Source organism: Leptinotarsa decemlineata, unplaced genomic scaffold (genome assembly GCF_025532065.1).
Source record: "Leptinotarsa decemlineata unplaced genomic scaffold, Ldec_3_MD MMD2_tig00078422_RagTag_RagTag, whole genome shotgun sequence".
Classification (NCBI taxonomy): domain Eukaryota; kingdom Metazoa; phylum Arthropoda; class Insecta; order Coleoptera; family Chrysomelidae; genus Leptinotarsa; species Leptinotarsa decemlineata.
Genome location: NW_027412747.1, coordinates 9,380,018 through 9,401,597, shown reverse-complemented (window position 1 = coordinate 9,401,597; position 21,580 = coordinate 9,380,018). Strand labels below are relative to the sequence as shown.

General features: G+C 35.8%; 1 protein-coding gene across 1 annotated transcript; it reads right to left on the bottom strand.

The window, feature by feature from the left end:
• Nucleotides 1–5,378: 5,378 nt before the first annotated feature.
• Nucleotides 5,379–17,851, bottom strand: LOC111507323 ((Lyso)-N-acylphosphatidylethanolamine lipase). Its single transcript, XM_074186461.1, has 6 exons — nucleotides 17,571–17,851; nucleotides 16,593–16,799; nucleotides 16,210–16,536; nucleotides 8,470–8,584; nucleotides 8,228–8,414; nucleotides 5,379–5,724 (listed from the first exon to the last, which is right to left on the bottom strand). Exons 1-6 carry the CDS (start codon nucleotides 17,659–17,661, stop codon nucleotides 5,491–5,493), a joined length of 1,161 nt encoding a protein of 386 aa, XP_074042562.1. The 5' UTR covers nucleotides 17,662–17,851; the 3' UTR covers nucleotides 5,379–5,490.
• Nucleotides 17,852–21,580: the final 3,729 nt, after the last annotated feature.

The following is a 21,580-nucleotide window of genomic DNA, read 5'->3' as shown; positions in this document are numbered from 1 at the left end:
TGACATCCTGGTAAAGGAATGGATATGTCGATTCGGTGTCCCATTGGAGCTGCATTCGGACCAGGGCAGAAATTTTGAGTCCAACCTGTTCCAAGAAATATGTAAACTGTTGGACATTCGAAAGACCAGAACCACAGCCTTACATCCACAGTCCGATGGAATGGTGGAACGAATGAATAAGACTATAAACCGCTACTTGTCCAAGGTAGTCTCTGACCATCAAAGAGACTGGGACCAATACCTCCACTGTTCCTGCTGGCTTATCGTTCGGCAGTGCACGAGTCAACCGGTCAAACCCCTGCCAGTATTATAATGGGACGAGAGCTGCGGCTTTCTTGCGACCTGAGATTTGGGACGCCGCCAGAACAAGACACTGCGGGAAAAGACTATGTCAGAAGCTTCGGCAGATAATGGACGACATCCATGAACGAGTCCGTCTGAACATCCGGAGTGCCAGCGATAGGATGAAGAAGGCCTATGACATCAAGGCGAATGCTGGAGAATTCGAAACTGGTGACCTAGTTTGGCTGTACAACCCTAAGCGATGCCGTGGTTTATCACCGAAGTTGCGGAACTCGTGGGAACGTCCGTACAAAATCATGAAAAAGATTAATGACCTCATCTACCGAATCCATAAGCCACCTCGAGGAAAGCCTAGGGTCGTCCATTTCAATAGATTGGCGCCTTATGCTGGAAATCACGAACAAGTTTCCGCCCTCAGACCCCTAGAGGATGGAATGACGTTCCAGCAAGTCATGACCTTATATTCGAACGGACAGAAGGTCGAACATATGGGGTAACTCGAGAAGAGCCACGAGACCTTTTCAAGGTTCCAGTTGATTACGCACTAGCTCACTGCGTGGCAGAGGATCTCCAATTGTCCAAGGGTATCGCTGTGGTATTCAACAAGAAATTCGGTCAGCTCCAAACATTACGAGAACAGAATCCAGAAGTCGGAGGAGCGCTACAGTTGAAGAAGGGTAAGAGAAACATCTTCTACTTGGTGACCAAAAAGCATTCTCGAGACAAACCGTCCTATGAAGATGTCTGGAGGAGTCTTACTAGACTGAAGGAGACGATGCTCGACCAGAATCTCGTGGACTTGGCAATCCCGAAAATAGCCTCTGGGCTCGACAGGCTGGACTGGAGAATTGTGAGAAGCATGTTGGAAACGATCTTCAGCTCCAGCGGCATCCAGATTTTGGTGTGCGGTAACCATCTTCCACGACCGAGCATATAAAGACTGTGGAGTGTTACTTCCATCAAACTTCACAGTGCAGATATGGAGAGTCCTGCAGGTATCGACACACGCCAAGGATGACATTTCGGGGCGAAACGTCTTTAAGAAGGGGGCAATGTAATGAATCTGAAGCCGACCCTGACCGATATCTCAGCGAGCAAACGCATGACTCATTGGGAACGTACTCGATGAGCCAAAGCGAATAATCTTGGCCAGTGCTGAAATCCCTAGAGAGATCCGGAGCGTTCGTTGACGATATAAAAAGGCCGCTTTCCGTCCCGAGCAGTAGTCTGTACTTAGAAAGTGAATCGTGCGTTTAAAGAAAGAAATCTAACTGTGAAGATAAATTAAGCGTTAGTTGCTAAGTGTTGTATATAAATTAGTTGTAAAAGTGAAATATTGTTAAAAATAAATTTGTTTGAGACAATTAATTCTTTAATTCGTTACAATATATTAACCTTATGAATTTTTTTTGTGATATGAAAATTCTACATGTGTCTGTAGCTCTTCCCCAAACAATGATGTTACTACTAATGATACTGTATATTAAAAAATAATATAGGTTTACTAGGTGATGCCTATGAAAACTCGATTTCAGAGTGATAAATGCAAAGTACAGCTTGTTGAGTTTTTTACACAGAGCATCAACTTGTCTATTGAAAGAAAGTTTTTGGTCTAGTTCGAGGCCTAGGAATCTCGTTGATTTTGAGTTGTGAACTTGTGTTACCAACATTCATTGATAATTTTTTACTGCACTTTAAGGACAGCGAATACAATGGAGACCATTTTATTTGCATTATTGATGAGGTGATTTACTTCACACCGGTATGTAAATTATTTTATTACAGTATCTATTTTAGCCTGTACCTGATTGATAGTTTCAGCTGTAACGATTGTTGTGTCATCTGCATATACGAAAATACGTCCTTGACTAATGTGGTTAGGAAGGTCGTTGACATATAGCAGAAATAGCAGTGGCCCAAGAACCCCACCTTGGGGTGTGCCAATCTTTATATCAAAATTTTCGGGGAACTGATTCTCAACCTGCACCTTAATAGATCTACCGGACATATATGACTCGTTCCATTTTTGAATTGGACCTCGGATGCCTAGAGCTTCCAGTTTTATTTGTAGATACCTAGGGTTGATTGTGTCAAATGCACGAGACAGATCAAAGAATAGTCCAGCGACAAGCTTATTTTCGTTGATGCTATCATGTATATATTGTACAAGATCTGCTGAGACTGTTTCGACAGAATAGCCAGGTCGGAATCCGAACTGTCGTGGGGTTAATAAATTATGTTTAGTTAGGTATGATGTTATTTGATTATAGACTGCCATTTCCATAATTTTTAAAAAACAGCTCAGCAGACATATCATTCTGTAGTTTTCCACGCACTGGGTATCCTCAGTCTTGAAGACCCAAACTGCTTTTGATATTTTCAATTTATTTGGGAACACTCCACTAATGACAGAGTGATTTATAATAATGGCTAATGTACTTGAGATATTGTCAATGGACTCTTTCAGTAGAATTGCTGGTATTTCATCTATGCCAGTGGAAAATTTCTTTTTCAAGACTAACACAATAGATTTGATGTCATGTTCAGTCACAGGAGCAAAGAACATAGATTTAGGAATTGTGACGGGTGATTTTGTGCACAGATCAACGGGGAGGTTAAGAGAGTCTAGCTTCTCTCTGACAGAATTTGCAAAGTACTTCCCATAAATATTTTCTACCTGTGTTTTATCTGCTAATATTTCATTATCTACATTTAATGAGATTTCCTGTTTTTTTATGTGGTTAGTCTTGATATTTAGCAAATTCCACAGAGCATTTGCCTTGTTATCAGAGGAGGCAACTGTACTGGAATAATAGTTCTTTTATATTGAGAAATTTTGATATCAATTTGTTTCTTAGTTGAAGTTCTCTTGGGAATGATACTTATTCAGTTTTGGTATGTTTCTTTGATTTAATTTTTTGTTTAGTAATTGTTACATCCAAACACCACTGAAAATGCATGAAAAAATTCTCATCCTCTTTGTAAGAGAAAGTGTCTGTGTGTATTAAGGATTTGAATTCTAAAAGAGACTGTTTATTTATCCTTCGAGTGATGATGTAATTTGTTTCGATATTTGCCTTATTTATTTTATTTTTGTTACATGTCAATATTTGAGCATAGTGATCTGAGATGCCTGAAACTTAAAGAGTTATACCTCAACGATGGTAGATTTCCATGTAAATGAAATTTTATATCAATACTCTTTCATATATTACATTGTGTTAATGTGTAGCATTCGTGTGAAAACTAGCCACAGTAAAGCCTTGCAGGTTGCATTTAGGAGGGTCGAATAGACCCACTCACTTTGGACCTAACCTGTGAAAACTATTGTTTGTATCTAAAAGAAACTTCTGTGTATAATCTACACATCTTTGTGAAGGGTTTAATTTGGACTTAATTATTTTCTTCACATTATTTGTATAAAGACAAAGAAGTAGAATGCCAAAAAGCTTTTTCCCGAAACATCTCTCCTAAAAATATCCTCTCTTCAATTTCAATTACTACTTAGTGTCTAACTTGAAGTAGAAGTTTTACTCAAAGTGGTCATTCGATTTAGTCTCTTTTTCTGAATTTGTATAGTTACCCATACTAATGAATATGTTTCAATATGTTCTATTTTTTGCATAATGGATTTTTTTCCAGATAGGTCCTACTATTTGAAAGAAAAAATTGGATATGAGTTCTGCTCTAAATTTCTTCGTCATTTTTTATTATTATATCATTCGAATATTCAATGAATATATTTATGAATTTGAAACATAAATGATATAACCTTTATAATACATTTAGTGTCACGTGAGAAGTTTCTTACAATCTGTAAGGACTTTTTAAAAACTATTACATATGAAAAAAAATTGTATGTTTGCTGACCTTACAATATGTGATGGAATCGGCCCATACTTGATGAAAATCCATAACGTATTCAAGAAACACTTTATTGCGAGATTTTCACTGAACTAAACGCAACTCCATTCTGTATTGAACATCTTCTTTTTGTATATCAACTTAACAGTTCCTGAGTAATATCAGTTCTGTGTTCGTTTCAAGAATCTACAAATATAAGATAAAAATCATTATTTCGAGAAAAACATGTATTCAAGACTCACTCCCGTTTATATAAATTGAACAGTGTATAATTGAATGTTCACCAATCATTTCTTGACAATAATGAAGTTCATTTCTTACATTATGAAATATTTCTGGTGTAATTCCAAGCACCTTTATTCTAGCCATGAGTTCTGATCTTCTTTAATTCAATTGAGTTTTCAACTAATACTAGGTTTCAGCAAGATAAGGTTCTATATCATGATGAGATAGATACTTGCTAGATGTCAATTATCCAAATTTGTGAATAGGCTAAAGTGATTCCTCATAATGGCCCACCAGAATACCTGTTAAGACGCTTAGATTTGTTTGTAAGGATTTTTCAAATCTAAAATATATGTTACACACAGTCTATTCCTCGTGAATAGAATAAGAGGCGCTCCTAAAAAAACTACCTCAGAAACATTTTATAATGTAAAAAAGTAAATGGTGAAAACCTTTACTGGGATGAACTGGGGGGAGTTTTGAATATCTTTTTTATTGAAATTAGGATATTTATGTTTTTTGCAGGTTCCTAAAACAAATAAAAAAATACTATATCAATTAGGTATCACAAAAGCCTTCTTCCTGTTTGGAAAAAGTCTATGGTACCTCCACAGCGGCAAGTGATGCAGCACTACTGTCATTTTTATCACAAAATACTAAAAATGAGACCTTTTACATAAATTTTGTTTGACCTTCATATCTTGTCCCTTTCAAAAGTTGAGAGGTGGGAAAGACTTTTTACGTCCGCACTGTTTGTGCATATTTATTTATGTTACTATTATCAACTTCCCCTATTTGCATTTCATCAATAAAGATAGTTATTACTATTATTGCTTCACCTAAATCAGTCACACTATACTTATGATAAAGACTTTGGTTGCAATAGGGCACTGGTTTATAATTTTTCATCCCTCGTAAATTTCCTTTTTGCTTGTACAACAATGCTATACTGATAAATAAATATCTAGTTATGAATAAAACCACAGTGTCATTCACATATTTAATCCAAGCATCATATTACCCTGAAATCAAAATAATACTGAGAAGTGAACATATCTGGGAAAATTAAAGCTTTCCAAATCTATGATATTACTCTTATCATATTTTATTGTTACTAAGTTGTAAATTATGCAGATTCTCTTCACATATTGGATCTATTTTGTTTTTGAGAGTTTCTCTCGTTTCTTCCTCCACTTCTTTTTCTTCTCCCTCAGTCATTTCAGTTTCAATGACGTATCCGGAGATATCAGATTGTTTACATGTTTCGCAGACAGCTTCATTGAATAGCATTGGTTGATCAGCGTTGATGTGATGTCCTGCATCTGGTATAATCTGAAATGTCATTGAAAAATTTGATAGGTAGAATACATCTGATTACTTTTCTCGGACACTAAAACTAGAACAATTCCTTGCGACGTGCATTTCCCGTGCGAGAGATACTACTTTAGTTCCACTGTGCGGGAAAAGAGTATCAGTAGGGTTAAGAAAGTTAAGAGTGCTACAAGAGTCTGTACTGGGACGTATTCGGGACTATTCAGAGATTACTGGATTCTTTATTTTTAATTACAGGATTATATTAATTATTCAACCGTTTATAAAAAATGATTTTTAATATGGGTACAACATCAAAAAAAAGAAGCAAGCTTTATGTTATAATTTAAATTTTACACCCAAAGACATCTTTATCTTTCATCTTTTAAAAAATGATAATTTTAATTTGATAAACTGATGGATGTAGCTGTAACTACTTGGTAGTAACTATGAACAGGAATCAGGTTTACCAATAGGCTCAACCCTTAGTCCACTTTTATGAACAGCATGGAGTCCACTATATTAAATTCAAACCATTCCTTGGAATGCAACCACAAGCTCCCAAATCTAAACGATACAGAAATCTTGCACTATGCAGGTAAGGGTTGGAAACTCAATTATTTGGAATCCTTGGAAATTCACAAATATAAGAATTGCACATGTAACCTACTAAATGACCAAATTGAGCTGGTCTATTCGATGGTTTTCAGACTAGTGTACCCACATTATCACAGGTGGAAAAAATTCCTGTAATAAAGTCACTAAGGACCATTTGTTAATACCTACAGTGGCTTTACGGGTAAATAAGGGTATACATTGTTAATCATTTCAGTTTATTGTATTCGTTTAAAAATGTCCTTGTAGGACGAAACTGAACTAATGTTAGTTACAAATACAAAGTGGTATAAACATACGAAGTTTTGATTCTCATTTATCTTTTTAATTTGATACTAAGTAACTCTGATTTGTGATTTCTACTTGTAAAATCACTGATTGTGTTTGGCATAAGGACTTTTGTTCGTGGCTCCCCATCTTTCTCAAGTAGCTTACAAGTAGCCATCGATAGTTTTCTCTCGGATACCTATAACATCAATGCTGGTGTTTGTCAAGAAAACAATATTGTCTCCAACCCTTTTTTCTGTTATAAATCAACGATCTAATGAAAAACAGCAGAAACCCAATAAGTTTATTTGCTGACAACAAACGGTACACTTTTTTTCTGCTTTCTATTTAGATGCACAAACAACCATTGCCTTACACATCTTCAGCAACAAGTTTTGTTTCCTAATAGAGACCTGGAGGAGTTCAGAATGGCAAAAAACAAATTTGAATTCAATACTTGAAAAGTATCTTTTTTTTGAAGAAGGTAAATGTGGCAGAACAGGACAAACAATTGGGAAGATATGATGGAAGCAAGCGCATAAAGGTTGTAGTCAATTGTGTCGAACGCTTTCAACAAGTTAATGAATACTGTTGTAGATCATGCCCGAAAGGAAATAACGCCGGCCGTCACTGGTAACCATAAACCAAACGTAACGTAGCTAAGAGCGCGGGAATGCCCAATGTTTCCTGCCGCTCAAGAAGCAGCAAGAATTTCGGCGAAATTTCTACGATGTTCGATTATGATATTTAAACGCCGGCTGCGAGCGTATCGAGACAGTCGAGTACACAGTCAAGTGGAAGATACAGCACGATACGCGAAGTGATCAAGTAAGGCGATAGACATTCACACAGTCAAGTTGACGTTACAGTGCGGTACGCGAAGTGACCTAGTAAGGCAGTAGACATTCAAATAATAGTTGAAGTTTTAGTTGAAGTGTTTGTCGTATTTGAAGTGAAATAAAGTTAAATTTGATTATTCATTGTAGTCAATTATTGATCTACCCACGGGAAAAAACGTAATACACATAGGCATGAGTAGATAATTTTTTGCAAAACACAAATTGACAGTCAGATTTAATATTATATTTTGAGACATGCAATGTTTGCATTTTTTTAATATCTTTTCAAATACTTTGTTCAGGTGTATAGTGAAGTAATATGGATCGGTAGTTCATAACGTCTGTTTCATCACTTTTTTTAAATAATGAGGTTATTATGGATTTTTGAGAGCTATTGGCTGTAAACCATTTTCCACACATTTATTAAAAATGAATGCCAAAGGCTTCTTGATATAACAGGAGATGGACTTCAGAACAGATACCGTCAATTTCAGAGGACTTCTTTGTTTTCAGCTCTTTGATAACCTCTTTGAACTCATTTCTGTTGGTGGGGAGAAGAACCAAAAAATTTGGAACAGTTTCAGAGACAAATGAGAAGTTCGAGTTATTATTTATCTTGTCTGCCATTTTTTGCCTAAGGTGGAATATATATAAATGCGATAACAGAAAAATATGCGATTGCATATTTTTCTGTTACAATATTGCCTCCTTCGTTTTTTTTTTCGAGCGATTATAATAATAATGTTGTCAATGTTGAACGCTTTACATAAATTGATCTCGGAATTATATAGGCAAGTACTTACTTCAACTTTGATGAAGGAATTTGGCCTTTTCTCTTTGAAGACTTCCTCGGGTATTTGTGTTATCCAAGATTCTTTTCCATACAGTATAGTTACTGGCGTATCTCTGCTCAACTTTTGAAACCTGTGAACCATCGGATTTTTTGCCCAAACTAAATTTTCTTTCATTCTTTGAAAAGCCGATTCGCCCCTTTAAATACGAATTGCAAATGAAATAATAAATAATATATTTTCTATCAACTCACGTTGGATTTTGAGAGTTACACTGATAAATATACTCTGTAATAACCTCAGTATCTTCAACAACATCCCTATACTTCGCTGCGATATCTCTTCTTGCTTTTCGTATCAACCAAGGACCTAGAAATGTAATAAAAACTGTAATAATGCAACTGTAATAATAATATTTCTCTTAGACGAAGGTTTCATACATGCAGTTAAGCTGAGTTGGGGTCTATGGAAGCACGACACAGAATGTATAAAAACAGTATTGTGACGCCCGAGGATGGTATCGTATAGTGAAACACGTGTCGCGGTTTTGTAAACTTTCAAGTGGAAATCTCAATTGAGGTGTGTTTTTTGAATCGCCAAGCCGATCGATCTTCACTTGCTATCGTCTAAACCATGTTAGGAATCACACGTTAAAAGTTAAGACCTCATTAATCCTTAGCTCGCACAAGTTTCGACTTCTGAGGGTTGTGGTTCGTAGGGGCGCGACAGCTGGTTAACGGAAAAAACAGATTTTAAACAGATTTTTTTAAACTTTGCTGTTAGGGTCTGATCTTTCCTGCACTTATAGGTAAAACCTTGGAACCGGTATAATTTATTGTATTTTGAAACCCACTTATTTTTGGCTTATAAGTGGGTTTTGGAAACTAAATTTGATAGTGAAGGTGACGTAAGTTATAGGGCCAGATTAGTGGCTAAAAGTTTTATATAAAAAGAAGGTATAAACTTTTGAAACATTTTCTCCAAATGTTATTAGACACAGCACATTACGAATAAATCAAAAGGAATTATACATCTCAGATAGAATATATTTATCAGATATTGAAAAGGTTTAATATGCTAGATCAGCGGTTCCCAACCTGGGGTACGCGTACCCCTTGGGGGTACGCAACGACCTGGTTGGGGGTACGCCGAAAATATTTGGTAATGGCGGACTTTATGTGTTTGTCGTACGTTATGTACGTGGTGGTTGAAAAGTACAGTACAGTACTGGCGCGCCGAATCGTCCGATGGTCTGACTCACGCTCGCTCGTCAAGGTCAGTTCGCCCTCTGTTGCTCCCCCTCCCCCACTCACTTAGCCACTATCTATCACAATGCACTGCTACCGTACCGTCAGTCAGTGCTCGCATAGTTCGCTTACATAGTAGCTTGCACCTGAAGGACTCTTAAAAAGTATTTTCCTAAACGAGGTGACGGAGAGAACTGGATTGCAGATCCTTTCAATGAAGAAAACGTCAAGACTGCTACATTGACCGTTCATGAGATGGAAAAGCTCCTAGAACTTTCAAGTGACTCCTCCTTGAAGTCCGAGTTCAAGAAGAAACCCTTTGGACAATTCTGGGTGAGCATTAGGGATGAATATGGACCACACAAGCCCTTCTGGTTTTACTTCCTTTTACAAACACAGAACTAGTTGAGAGATCGTTCTCTTTCTATGCTTTCATTAAGAATAAGTATAGGAATAAGCTGAATGCAAGTCCTGATTTAAGAGTGTATTTATCAACCTTTGATATTGATATCAAAATAGTATGTGCAACAAAACAGGCCCAAGGGTCACACTAAAACAGTTTTGACTTGTTTTAAGAATAATTTTGATTCCTCTTTTTTTCAATAAACTTATTTGCTAATTCTAGTATGTTTTCGTGATAAGAAACATTGTATTTACTTTGTTATTTTTTTACAGTTGGTATTTAGAATTTACGAAGTTTATTAGAAACATAAATAGTCCTAATTTTGGAACAATAACTTTATTGTCAAATAAAAGATAAAAAAAACTCTTGCGTGAATATTTACTTTCCATGAATAATGTTCTTGCAACTTTTTTTTCTTGGGGGTACAATTTGAAATAAATTTATCTCAAGGGGTACGGCAGTGAAAAAAGGTTGGGAACCGCTGTGCTAGATTGTTCCCGTGGGTTGGGCTACCTATCGGGCGCGTCTCCAGGTGGCGGATAGGGGAACGGCCAGGGGACTGGAGGCCCTGTCCGGGAAGACAATGTGGCCTTACGAACAGGGTTGCCCGACTCCTGGTCAGTGGCAGAAATAAGTAGGGTGAGGGGAACTATAACCCCCAAAAGCCCTGCAAAACATGCCACCGCGGACCAGCCTACCCAAGCTAAGGTGTAAGGAATCGTGCCGACAGCTGAATGGCCGCAGGGTGATATGCGAACGATTCCCTTGAGGAACCGGGCGGAGCCTCATTGTAATTAGCCTTCCTCTGGTAATGCGGGGCTCTGCCAGAGGTGACCAACCCTTCCCTTGGTACTCGTGGGAACACACATGAACACAGACACACAAACAAAACAAATAAAAAACAACACATCCCGAGGCTGGGGTGAACAGAAATGCTCACCCGAAGCTACCACTCAGAATGAGGCTGGACATAGCAGACCACCTCGCGATGTAATGCAAAGGCCAAGGCGTAAGCGTATTAGCGGCGCCGAGGCCAAGAGAAGAAAGAGAGCGAAAGAGGCAGGAGTTACAGCAACTATGAGTGTACCCTCCCCCTCTCCCACTCCATCTCCAACAACAAGGGCACCTCTTGCGGCGGGCGTCAAGAGCTCCGCCTTGTAAAAAGCCAAGGAACCGGCTGCCACTGCAGGAAAGCGCCCTCACGCGAGTATCTCCACGGAGGGGACCCCAAGAAGGTTGAAGAAGCTGCGCAACGACAGTAATGTCGCTGCACCTTTCAAAACCTTCGTGGGGGCCGCCTTGAGATACCTCAAGGTAACCATCATAGATGAGACTAACCCGTACGGTAAGGTTACCGCAGAATGAGAGAGTCTCATAAAAAAAACAACTGTTGGAGGAGCTGGACAAAATCATCTTCTCCGCCTCCAGCAACAACAGCAAAGCGCCCACGTTCAAGTCGTGGACATACTCTGGTGAAATCATCAGAGTGGTCTGCGATAACGACGTGACGCTAGAGTGGCTGAAGAAAGCCACAATGAATATTAAGTGCTACAACCTGAACTAGTTTCAACAATAACCAAACTAAAAAATAAAAAATCGAGTGGCCTAGACGATATAACAATAAAAGTTCTGAAATATGTCATTCCATCTATATCTGAAATTCTATTGAATCTTATGAATCACTCTATAATGGAAGGCGTGTTTCCGAGTGTCTCCAAAACAGCCAAAGTTATTCCTATTCATAAAAAGGGTTCACATGAAGATATAGATAACTATCGCCAAATATCATTACTGGTATTCCATCTAAAGTTATTGAAAAAATAGTAGCAAATAGAATTATTGCGTTTCTCGAAAAATACAAGATTCTAACCGATCATCAACATGGTTTTAGAAAAGTTAGATCAGTTGAGACTGCTATTGCTAGAAAATTCGAGTTTATTTACAATTAAATCGATAAGGCTAAGGCGTTTGATTCAGTAAATAGTGACATAATGGTTAGTAAGTTATATAACATTGGCATTAGAGGGTTCCTTCTGGAATAGATAAAATCTTTTATGAAAGATAGGAAAATAGTAGAACACTGCTCAAACTGCTGTGTTTGAGGAGTGCCAGAAGATGACAGTACTACCAACTGTCGAAAGCGCTCGCAGATAATTAATAGAAGATATAAAGCTTCAAATCCTTTTTTAGAATTTAATATTATGTGTGTGTATGTGTTTGTGTTATTTTTATATATGTATATAGTTAAGTACCTGTTTCAAGTGTTCGATCTATGTTATACTGTGTACCGTTATTATTGTTTTATATAATTTTTATATTTTTACTTATGACATGTCTTATTTCATGTAAATGATCGAAAAGACGAATAAAGTTATTATTATTATTATTAAGCCGTGGGAGGAGGCATCACTTGCGGTCGTCAGTGTGGATAAGCTCCCAAAGCTTACCAAAACCTCACTCTGGATCCCGGAGGACGTCCACAAGACGACATCCGGTGAAAAGGAGAGGGTGCAGATGGACCTCTAAAGGTAACTTTGAATCCAATAACTGTCTCATGGGCAAGGACGTTGGAAAAAAAGTAAAAATAATACAATGCAACCTCCAACAAAAAAAGGCGGTAACGGCAACACTATGTCGCCACCTTGATGTATTGGAGGAGGCAATAGCTTTGATCTAGGAGCCCTGGATAATAAAGACCAAAATTACTGGTTTCAGTAGCCTAACTGGTCAAATTTTCAGCTTACCAAGCAACCAGCAACCTAGGACGGCTATCTACGTTCCTAGGAAATACTGAGCGTTTCCGATGGCACAATTGAGCACCTCAGACCTCAATGCGGTTAAAGTTGAATGTCCAGTTGGAAAAAACAAATATCTGACGTTGAAAATCGCATCGGTGTACCTCCCTTCAGATGCAGCCACCCTACCACCGACCAGAGAAATGGAGGTACTAGTGGATCACTGCCTCAACCAGAGAGTGGAGCTCATAGTGGGTTGCGACTCAAACTCTCACCACTTGAGCTGGGGCATCAAAGATATCAACGCCCGAGGTAAGTCACTATATGAATATATAATACAGAAAGATCTAACAATCTTGAACAAAGGCACGGAACCAACATTTATTAACGCCCGTAGCCAAACATTAATAAATATCACGCTTACGACAGCCAAAATATCAAAAAAAAATCCAAGACTGGCAAGTATTGGACCATATTTCTATGTCAGATCACCGCTGGCTAACCTATACGGTAAGCCAGGATCTCAGGACCACTGTAAAATCCCGTGACCCGAAGAGGACGGATGTAGCTCTCTACAATCGACTTTCAAGAGGAGCTCTGTGGTGCCCTGAATTGGAACACCTCAGGAAGACAGCGAGAACGACCTTTAACAAGGCAAAACGTACAAGACTCGAAGAGGACTGGGGTATATATCAAGCTAACCTCAGAGAGATAAAAAAAGTCTGCAGACGAAAGCAAAGAGAAGCCTGGAGAGCCTATTGTGCTACAGAAGGCACTCTCAAATTAACACCATAAGAGTATCGGCATCCTGACGAGGGAAAATGGCGACAAAGTCGCCAACCTCCAGGAGAGTGCTGAGATTCTTATGGAAACTTACTTCCCAGGTTCTGTCTTTCCTGGAACAACGAACTGGACGGATGTACCAACAACACCCTCACAATACGACTGGCAATATGCTAGTACAGTAATTGATGAGGACAAAATAAGATGGGCTATATAGGGCTTTTCCCCCTTCAAGTCACCAGAACCTGGAACATAGTTCTGGATACCCTAATTAACCACTTTAACAAAAATGGATTCTACACAATTGCATACGCAGATGACATAGTTACCTTGCAGACCGGCAAATTTGTAAACACACTGTGCGATAGAGCGCAGGATGGGCTCTAATTAATAGAAACATGGTGTAAGGAACACTCACTGTCGATCAATCCCAAGAAGACTGAGATGGTCCTTTTCACCAGGAAAAGAAGTTTAACGGGCTTAAAACCTCCATAAATCTTCAAAAGCAAACTAACTTCTCTGAAGAGGCGAAATACCTTGGTACTATCCTCGACAAGAAGCTAACATGGAACTCTCATCTACAGAGTAGAGCAAAAAGAGCATACGTGGCTTATGAGCAATGTTGGAGGACAGTGGGACGCGCATGGGTTCTTTCATCCCGTGTGGTCACCTGGATCTACACTGCAATAATAAGACCTATGTCAACGTATGGAGCGATTGCATGGGGACCGAAAGTTCTACAAGCAATGGCCATCCAAAAATTATATCAAATACAGCGACTGGCTTGTTTAAACATCACAGGAGCCATGAGAACAACACCAACCGTGGTAATGGAATTTATCACGGGTCTGACCCGTCCAGATCTGTACGTTAAGGAGGTTGTGTTAATGGCCATGGTACGATTGCGCACGGCTGGTGTAAACCTCGAAGTAGGAGGTGAATTTAAATTTCAATTCAAATATGCATGCTGAAAATTTATAGATAGTTTGATGTATCTAGTAGTTGTTACCAGACCAAATTTATGTTATACAGTAAGTTTTCTCAGTAAATGTAATACTTCTTATAATGCAACTCATTGGACACATGCTAAGAGAGTAAGTATTTTGATAATCAAAAAAAAAAAAGCAAGATTATTTTTTAACTTTTCGCAAAGATAGAGATATAGAGGATTTTGTTGAGGTCAGAGAGTCAAATTCAGGTTTTATTTTTACCAGTAGCTGGTATATTGTGGAAATCTACAAAACAGAAATCTGTATAGCTATAAGTACCGAGGCTGAATATATAGTCATTTCTTAGGCCTCTAAGGAATGTGTATTTCTACAAAATTTGTAAAACGAAATTACTGGAAAATTTTGTAAAATTATCTGACACAATGACAGTCAAAGTGCTCAAAAACTATTGATCAATCCAGTATTTCACAATCCTACTAAACATTTAGATATACAAAAGCTTTTGGCTTTCTATTACTCCACCTTGAAACAAAAAATGTGGAAATTTTCCAAAGAAAGGAAGGAAGCAATCAATTTGAAAAGAAGTAACTCTATACAGAGATTTGTAGATTATGCAAAGAAGTAATTTTCAGACACAAACTGGAAGAAAAAGCCCTCCTGAAACAGCTAAAAGTATTTTTCTTTCATGTAATTCAATGTTTACATGAAGAAAGCTGTTTCAGGGGGGCTTTTTCTTCCAGTTTGTGTCTGAAAGTTACTTCTTTGCATTATCTACACTTCTATGTATAGAGTTATTTCTTTTGAAATTGATTGCTTCCTTCCTTTCTTTGGAAGATTATCAAGATGGAGAAGTAGAAGACCAAAAAAAACCTCATGCCCCAAAAATTACTCCTAAAAATATAACCCTTTCTATTCAAATATACATTTCATTTTGTTAGAGATTTGATTGATGAAAAATTATGGATTGTTCAATATATGCCGAATCAAGATATGTGTGCTGATATACTTGCCAAGAGTTTACCTTTTATGAAATATAAGTTTGTGAAAGATTTTGGATTATCCTGAATATTTTTGGTATGTTGATAAATGGGGTATTGAACGTTATATCACTATCAAAAGATTCTTGATACTTATAGCACCGTTTTCTCAAGTGTTGAATATATCGTCATCTTGGAGGAGAAGTGAGCTGAGCCACACAAGTGCCGTTTGTGTGGCTTAGTAAAGTTTTTCTTAATGATTATTCATTCCTATCTATTTCCTTATTTACTTTAATTTAATAAAAGCTTGCTCTCATTATATAAATAAATGATATTTGAATACAAAGATAGATTTCCTTATTGAGCTTGTTTTTGGATATTAGTATTCATGAATAAAGTCAGTCATTACTGGAATTTTGAAAAGGTGGTATTATTAAAAACAGTAACTTGATCTTGACATAGGTAATTCTAAGAAAAAAAGTTATATAATAGATAAATGTAGTGACATGTATATACGATGTATAATGTTATAAATTGATGGTTTTCAATTGATTTAAAACTTTTCTTTTTTTTAGAGGACCCCAATTTAAATTTGTTATTAATAAATTATTTCAGTTATTATTTTTCAAGGTTAATCCCTGAAATAGTCGCTGAATGCCTATAACTCAATAAATAGATCAGAGAGCCAAGATTTGATTTCAGATTCATGATCAATAGACAAAAATAAGTCATGAAGTTTTATCAAAAACTAGCATGAGCAGTTAAAAACAATATTTACCCAAATATGAACCCTACAATTTTTTTAAACTACAAAGTAACAATCTTGAAAGGTCATTTCAATATGCAGAAACATCAATTTTTCTCAAAAGGTTTGTTTCCAAATAAACTAGTTTTCATACCAATGGGTCCTGCTGCTCTTACGGTAGCGAGTGGGTTCAAATAAGTCAATGGATAAAACAAAAGACCCATTATCTTGTAAAAAAATGGTATATCCAACTTGGCAGGTCGTTCACTGAAACCCCAAGGATCTGCCAAAATCAAGTGTTTAACTCTGTTGGGATAGTTTATTGCATAACTCGTAGCTAAGTAACCTCCGAAGCTGTGTCCCAATAGTATAAATTTATCCAAGTCTACCTTTTTCCTCCACTCTTCCAAAGATCTGACCATTTGCTGTTCAGCTTCGACATTATCGTTGCTGAATTCTGGCCTAGTTGAACGGCCAAACCCTAATAAATATATCAATAAATTATTTTTTCTAACATGAATGAAACTTTTAATTAACCTAACAAGTCTATGGCGTATACTGGCCTTTCTTTTGCTACTGCATCGAAATTCAGGCACCAGAAACCAAGTCCAGCTGCGAAACCATGAAGCAGAACTAATGGGGTATTTTTGGATTCTCCATTTACAACTACAGTCCAAATTTTGTCATCTTTACCCACAGTAGATCCAATAGGCACAAACCAAGTCTTATAGGCTGTCTGCACCACTAAAAATATTATTAATAATAATATTTATTCTATCATTTATACAATCGATATTGACATTGTCATAATTTATACACATATTTACATATAAAACACAGGCTTTAATTAAAATAAACAATCCAAATATGAAATATTCAATTATGAAAGAAGGATAATATATTTTGATCTAGGCATCCAAAAGTTAAGGGTGAGAAATTAAGGAGCAATTCTGCTAAAGTATATATTAATTGAGTAGAAACAGTTATCAATGATGAAATCCTTAACATTCCTTGAATACAAGGAATATTGATTTTGGTATTGAAATTAAGTAAAGTATTTGCAAAGCCTCTTAAGTATTTACAGTAAATGAAAACAGTGGACATAATGTGGAGTTATGTAAAGTTTCAGTTACAGAATTCTAGTAACATGAATTTAATAATAAAAAAAGTAAAAACAATATAAATAAATTGAAATGTTCAATTGTGTACATTGAACACGTTTGAAGAAGCTATTGTTGAATGAAACATATGTTCTGGTTTGAAAAACTGTTTAATGAAAACCTCACAATATGTTATCATAGATTTTCATCAAGTATTGGCTAATTTCATCACGCATCAATTGCTTTGAAATACTACGATATGAAGGAAGTCTTGGTCATGTCCTTTTTTACCAGGTAAATCATCCGGAATAGTAGAAAAATAATTTATTTTGATTTCTGTGGAGTAACTACCTGCTGGTTTTCAGTTTTGAATTCTGAATTTTGTATATCAATGAGAATACTATCAAAAACTTACCACTTAATATCTTCTTTTCAACTTCAATCAATTTACTTTCGGAAAATTTTGTCCACCCACACTTTTCATTATTATTCTCATTAGTGCTCATGTTTTGAAAAAAATGTTTTTGAATGGATGATTTTCGATTAACGAACTTGAACCTCAAAATTGCATCATTATGACAAAGATGATTGTGCGAATTTGATTTGGAGGATGTTGGTTTGAGGATAATGATCAACAATTTAACAACAAATTTATCTCATCATTTCATCCTATTTTGAAGTTCGATCTTTTGACCTATTCTTTCATTGGTTGGCGCGGGTTTGACCTTGAAAATGTCGTCGATGGAGGGAAATATGAATTTTTCTACTAGACTGAAGCACAGAATATCGATATTCTGTTACTAAACTAGAATAGTAACCATGTTTAGTGATTTTAACATGTATGATATTTATAGACTGATCAAAATATTGAACTTTCCACGAACTCAGATCTAAAATATTAAATATACTTCTGAATTGCCCTCTACTTTAGCGCGAAATTCAAATGTATTGTTATTATTTTATATTTGACTATATTAATGCATGTCTGAAATTAAATAATTTTTCAAATGAATTTCAAAATTATTGTCACAATATTCAGAATTGATATAAAAAAATGAAATCGACTATAATGGTAAACGAAATTTGTAGGTACTGAATAATGAAACGTTAAAAATATAACGATAAAACATTTTTATTGACACAGCAAACTTATGTGGAAAAATTATATATATATATATATGAAAAAATCTACTGACGGCTACAAATTCAAGAATGCCAAATTTCTTGAGCCCGAAGTAATTGATAGTCTCTTAACTTGTATTAACTATATAATATCGAAAGAAGCTTCAGCTAAAAGTATCTGCTTATGAAGGTAATATGAAGATAATTTGGAATTTCATCAAATTTTGTGTCGATATGGCAATGGGTCTAAACACTGTAGCTAATTCTACGTCAGAGGTTCTTAAACTTATTTTGTCTACCGCCCACTTCGAGAATTAATTATTTTCTAGCGCCCCCCAAATTTTTTAACTTTACAACATCTCAAGAATTACAATCGTAGTCATTATTTTAATAATAAAATTATGTGTGTCATGTGAAAATGAGACTTTCTGATGAGGGTAATGTAAAACACCATTTTTTAATATTACGAAAACTTTTATTCATGTTATTAAAACAAACATTTCAATTTGAAAACTAACCTAATGTGAAATACGAAGTTGATGCTTTTTACAAGTTTATATCGGGCTCGAATTTACTCAAAAACAGCCGTAAGTCATCGCGTTCGGTAATCTGCAACCGATTTCTCTTTTTAGTTAGCAACGTTGCCACAGCACTAAATCCCACGTTCACACAAATACGATGATGAAAATGCTATCAAAAATCGTTGAACGATGGACCACAATCCAGGGTACAATTGAGGGATTGGCTTTTGTAGCCAAAATTCTTGGTATCCATTTTTGAAGTTTATTTTTATTTTCTCATTCATAATCAGTTCTATGAGTTCTTCCAGCTGGGGTGATCCTGTTGTGTTGACATTTGAAAAAGGATTCAACACCCACTCCGGTATTTCCAATTTTAAAATGTTCACTGTGGAGGTTCTCCAAATGTTGGCAGTAAACAAGCAAGTCGTCGTTCTTGAAGTATACTGTTGACAAATTAGGGAAATTGCGAAACTCACGTCTGCCGTGTCTAAGAGCAATTTGACTATGAAAGCAGCAATGACATTTTTTGTTTTAATCAAATTCAAGTCGTCACCTTGAAGTTGGAGATTGACATCATTAAATAATTTATACAGGTCTGTCAAGTACCTAATATAATTATTTGAAGTGATGAGGTTGTCGGGCAATTGATTGTCTTTGTTTTCCAAGAACTCTATTAAAATAGATTGTGAAATCGAGTCAGACAGTTACCTCTTGATAACCAACGTACTTCTGTGTGAAATAGAAATTGGTTGAAATCTTCATTATTAGCAACACAAAGCTGATTAAAGTCTGTCATTTAAAGAGCTGTTTCGGCTGCTTTGATGACTGCTTTGATGATATATTACAGTGATTCAGAGAGACGCTCACTCAAATTATTCACAACCAAATGTTGCCTATCAATGACGGAATGTATAGCGAGCACATCTGGAATTTAATTTTTTAAGTACGCTATCAAATCCTTTGTGACGTCCTGTCATAGCCGGAGCGCCATATAATATTTTTCAGTGGAATTTCTCATCACAAAATTTTTCCAGAGTATTATATATAGTTTCTCTTTTAGATCCGTCCATAAATTTCTGACAAATAGTAGTTCTTGATATATTTTCTCATTTTTAATAAACCTCACGTATGACAACAACAATGCTTCATTGGTTGGTAAAGTGGACTCATCTAACTGAATTGAGAATTTAGAAGTCTTCAGATGATTGCACAATGACTCTTCAATGTTTTCAGCCATCTCATCAATTCGTCTTTATTCTATATAATTCTAGAGAACTTTTCAGCAAGAATAGTCATCATTATTTGATTTTAAATAAAAACGTTTATTTGTGTTACAATCACGTTTATTAATACAAAAATTCTTACTTCAACCATTGATATAACAGGTACATAGGTATTATTTATTCGACATGATTAAATAGTTAGCGAGTTGAATACAAAACGAAAATCAGTTTTTAATTAGAACTAGGATGATCTATTAAGTAATATTTATATCTTTTCGAAGAATAATATAGATAGGTACTTGTAAGAGGCAAAATAAAACCTCCGGCTTTGATTAAAAGTTTAAACGTCTACTTTTTTTAAGAGCAAAGTCTTTTATTGCACCATCAATATCTGCACTTCTCTCACAGCTGGCACTGCTTATGGCAACTATAAGAAATATTCGCAGCATGATTGAAATATTGGAGTGTCTGGAGTGTCTTCCAGCTTATATTTTACAATAAACTTCAATAATTCAAGTGAGTCTGCATTGATTATTGTTTTTCTTTCTGGGTTTGAAGGTCCAGTTGACTGTGATGTATTTAAGTCTAATGTAGAATCTGACGTCTCAGGAACAACACTTTTCACATATTTAAGTAAATCCCCTTCATTTGCTCTAATATTTTCCTTCTCTCATTAGGTAAGATGCCCCACTTTCTTTTACTCTTTTCATTTTTAATGCTAAAATAAAAAAAATAGTAATGATAAAAGTTAACTAGGTATTTCTACAGCATATCTATATATAGGAAAAAATCTGAAAACCGTTATTAAACATTAAAAATAAAGTGTACCCTTGTGTGTGTGTTTTTTAATGTTGATCCTAGCATAATAGGCAATAGAGTATATTTTTTTGATCGTAAAATAAGTCACAAACGGAGGTCACATATTTTGCTACCTTCTTGTAGTTTCAAATTATTTAAAAATTAGCTATCGTACTTAGCACTTTCAACTTTTTAGTATGAAATACTATACAAATTTTGCAATTATTAACAATAACGATAGCCAAATAAAATAGATTTCTAATAGTAAAACTTGGTCACATATTTGAGCAAATGGAAACTCAGAACACTTCAACAAAACGTCCGCGCTGGTCACTAAAATTAGTTTCACATTGAAAACAGAGTACCGTCTCCCGATAAAGACGATATGTTGTTTTCCCATTTCGTGCCGAATTCTTTCTACGATTAGAAGATTTTTTGCGAAAAAGAGCGGTCACGTTCCGAAATTTATGATTTAATTTATGATTTCAATTTCTATTTGTTTTTAATATAAAATAATAACATTGATACTTCTAACTAATAAACTCGACTTGTACGAATTCAATTGTATTTATAATCCATTCCCAATATAGTATTTTTTTGGAAATCATAGTTTTTCTTACCCTAGCTCGGAAGGGGACAGGTAAATTCGATGGTTTTCAATATTTCACCGTCTTCCTAAGTGATATATTTAGTTAAGTAACATCATAACGATAATTTATGAATCTACATGTAATGTATAAGATAGTTTATTTTCACTTAAA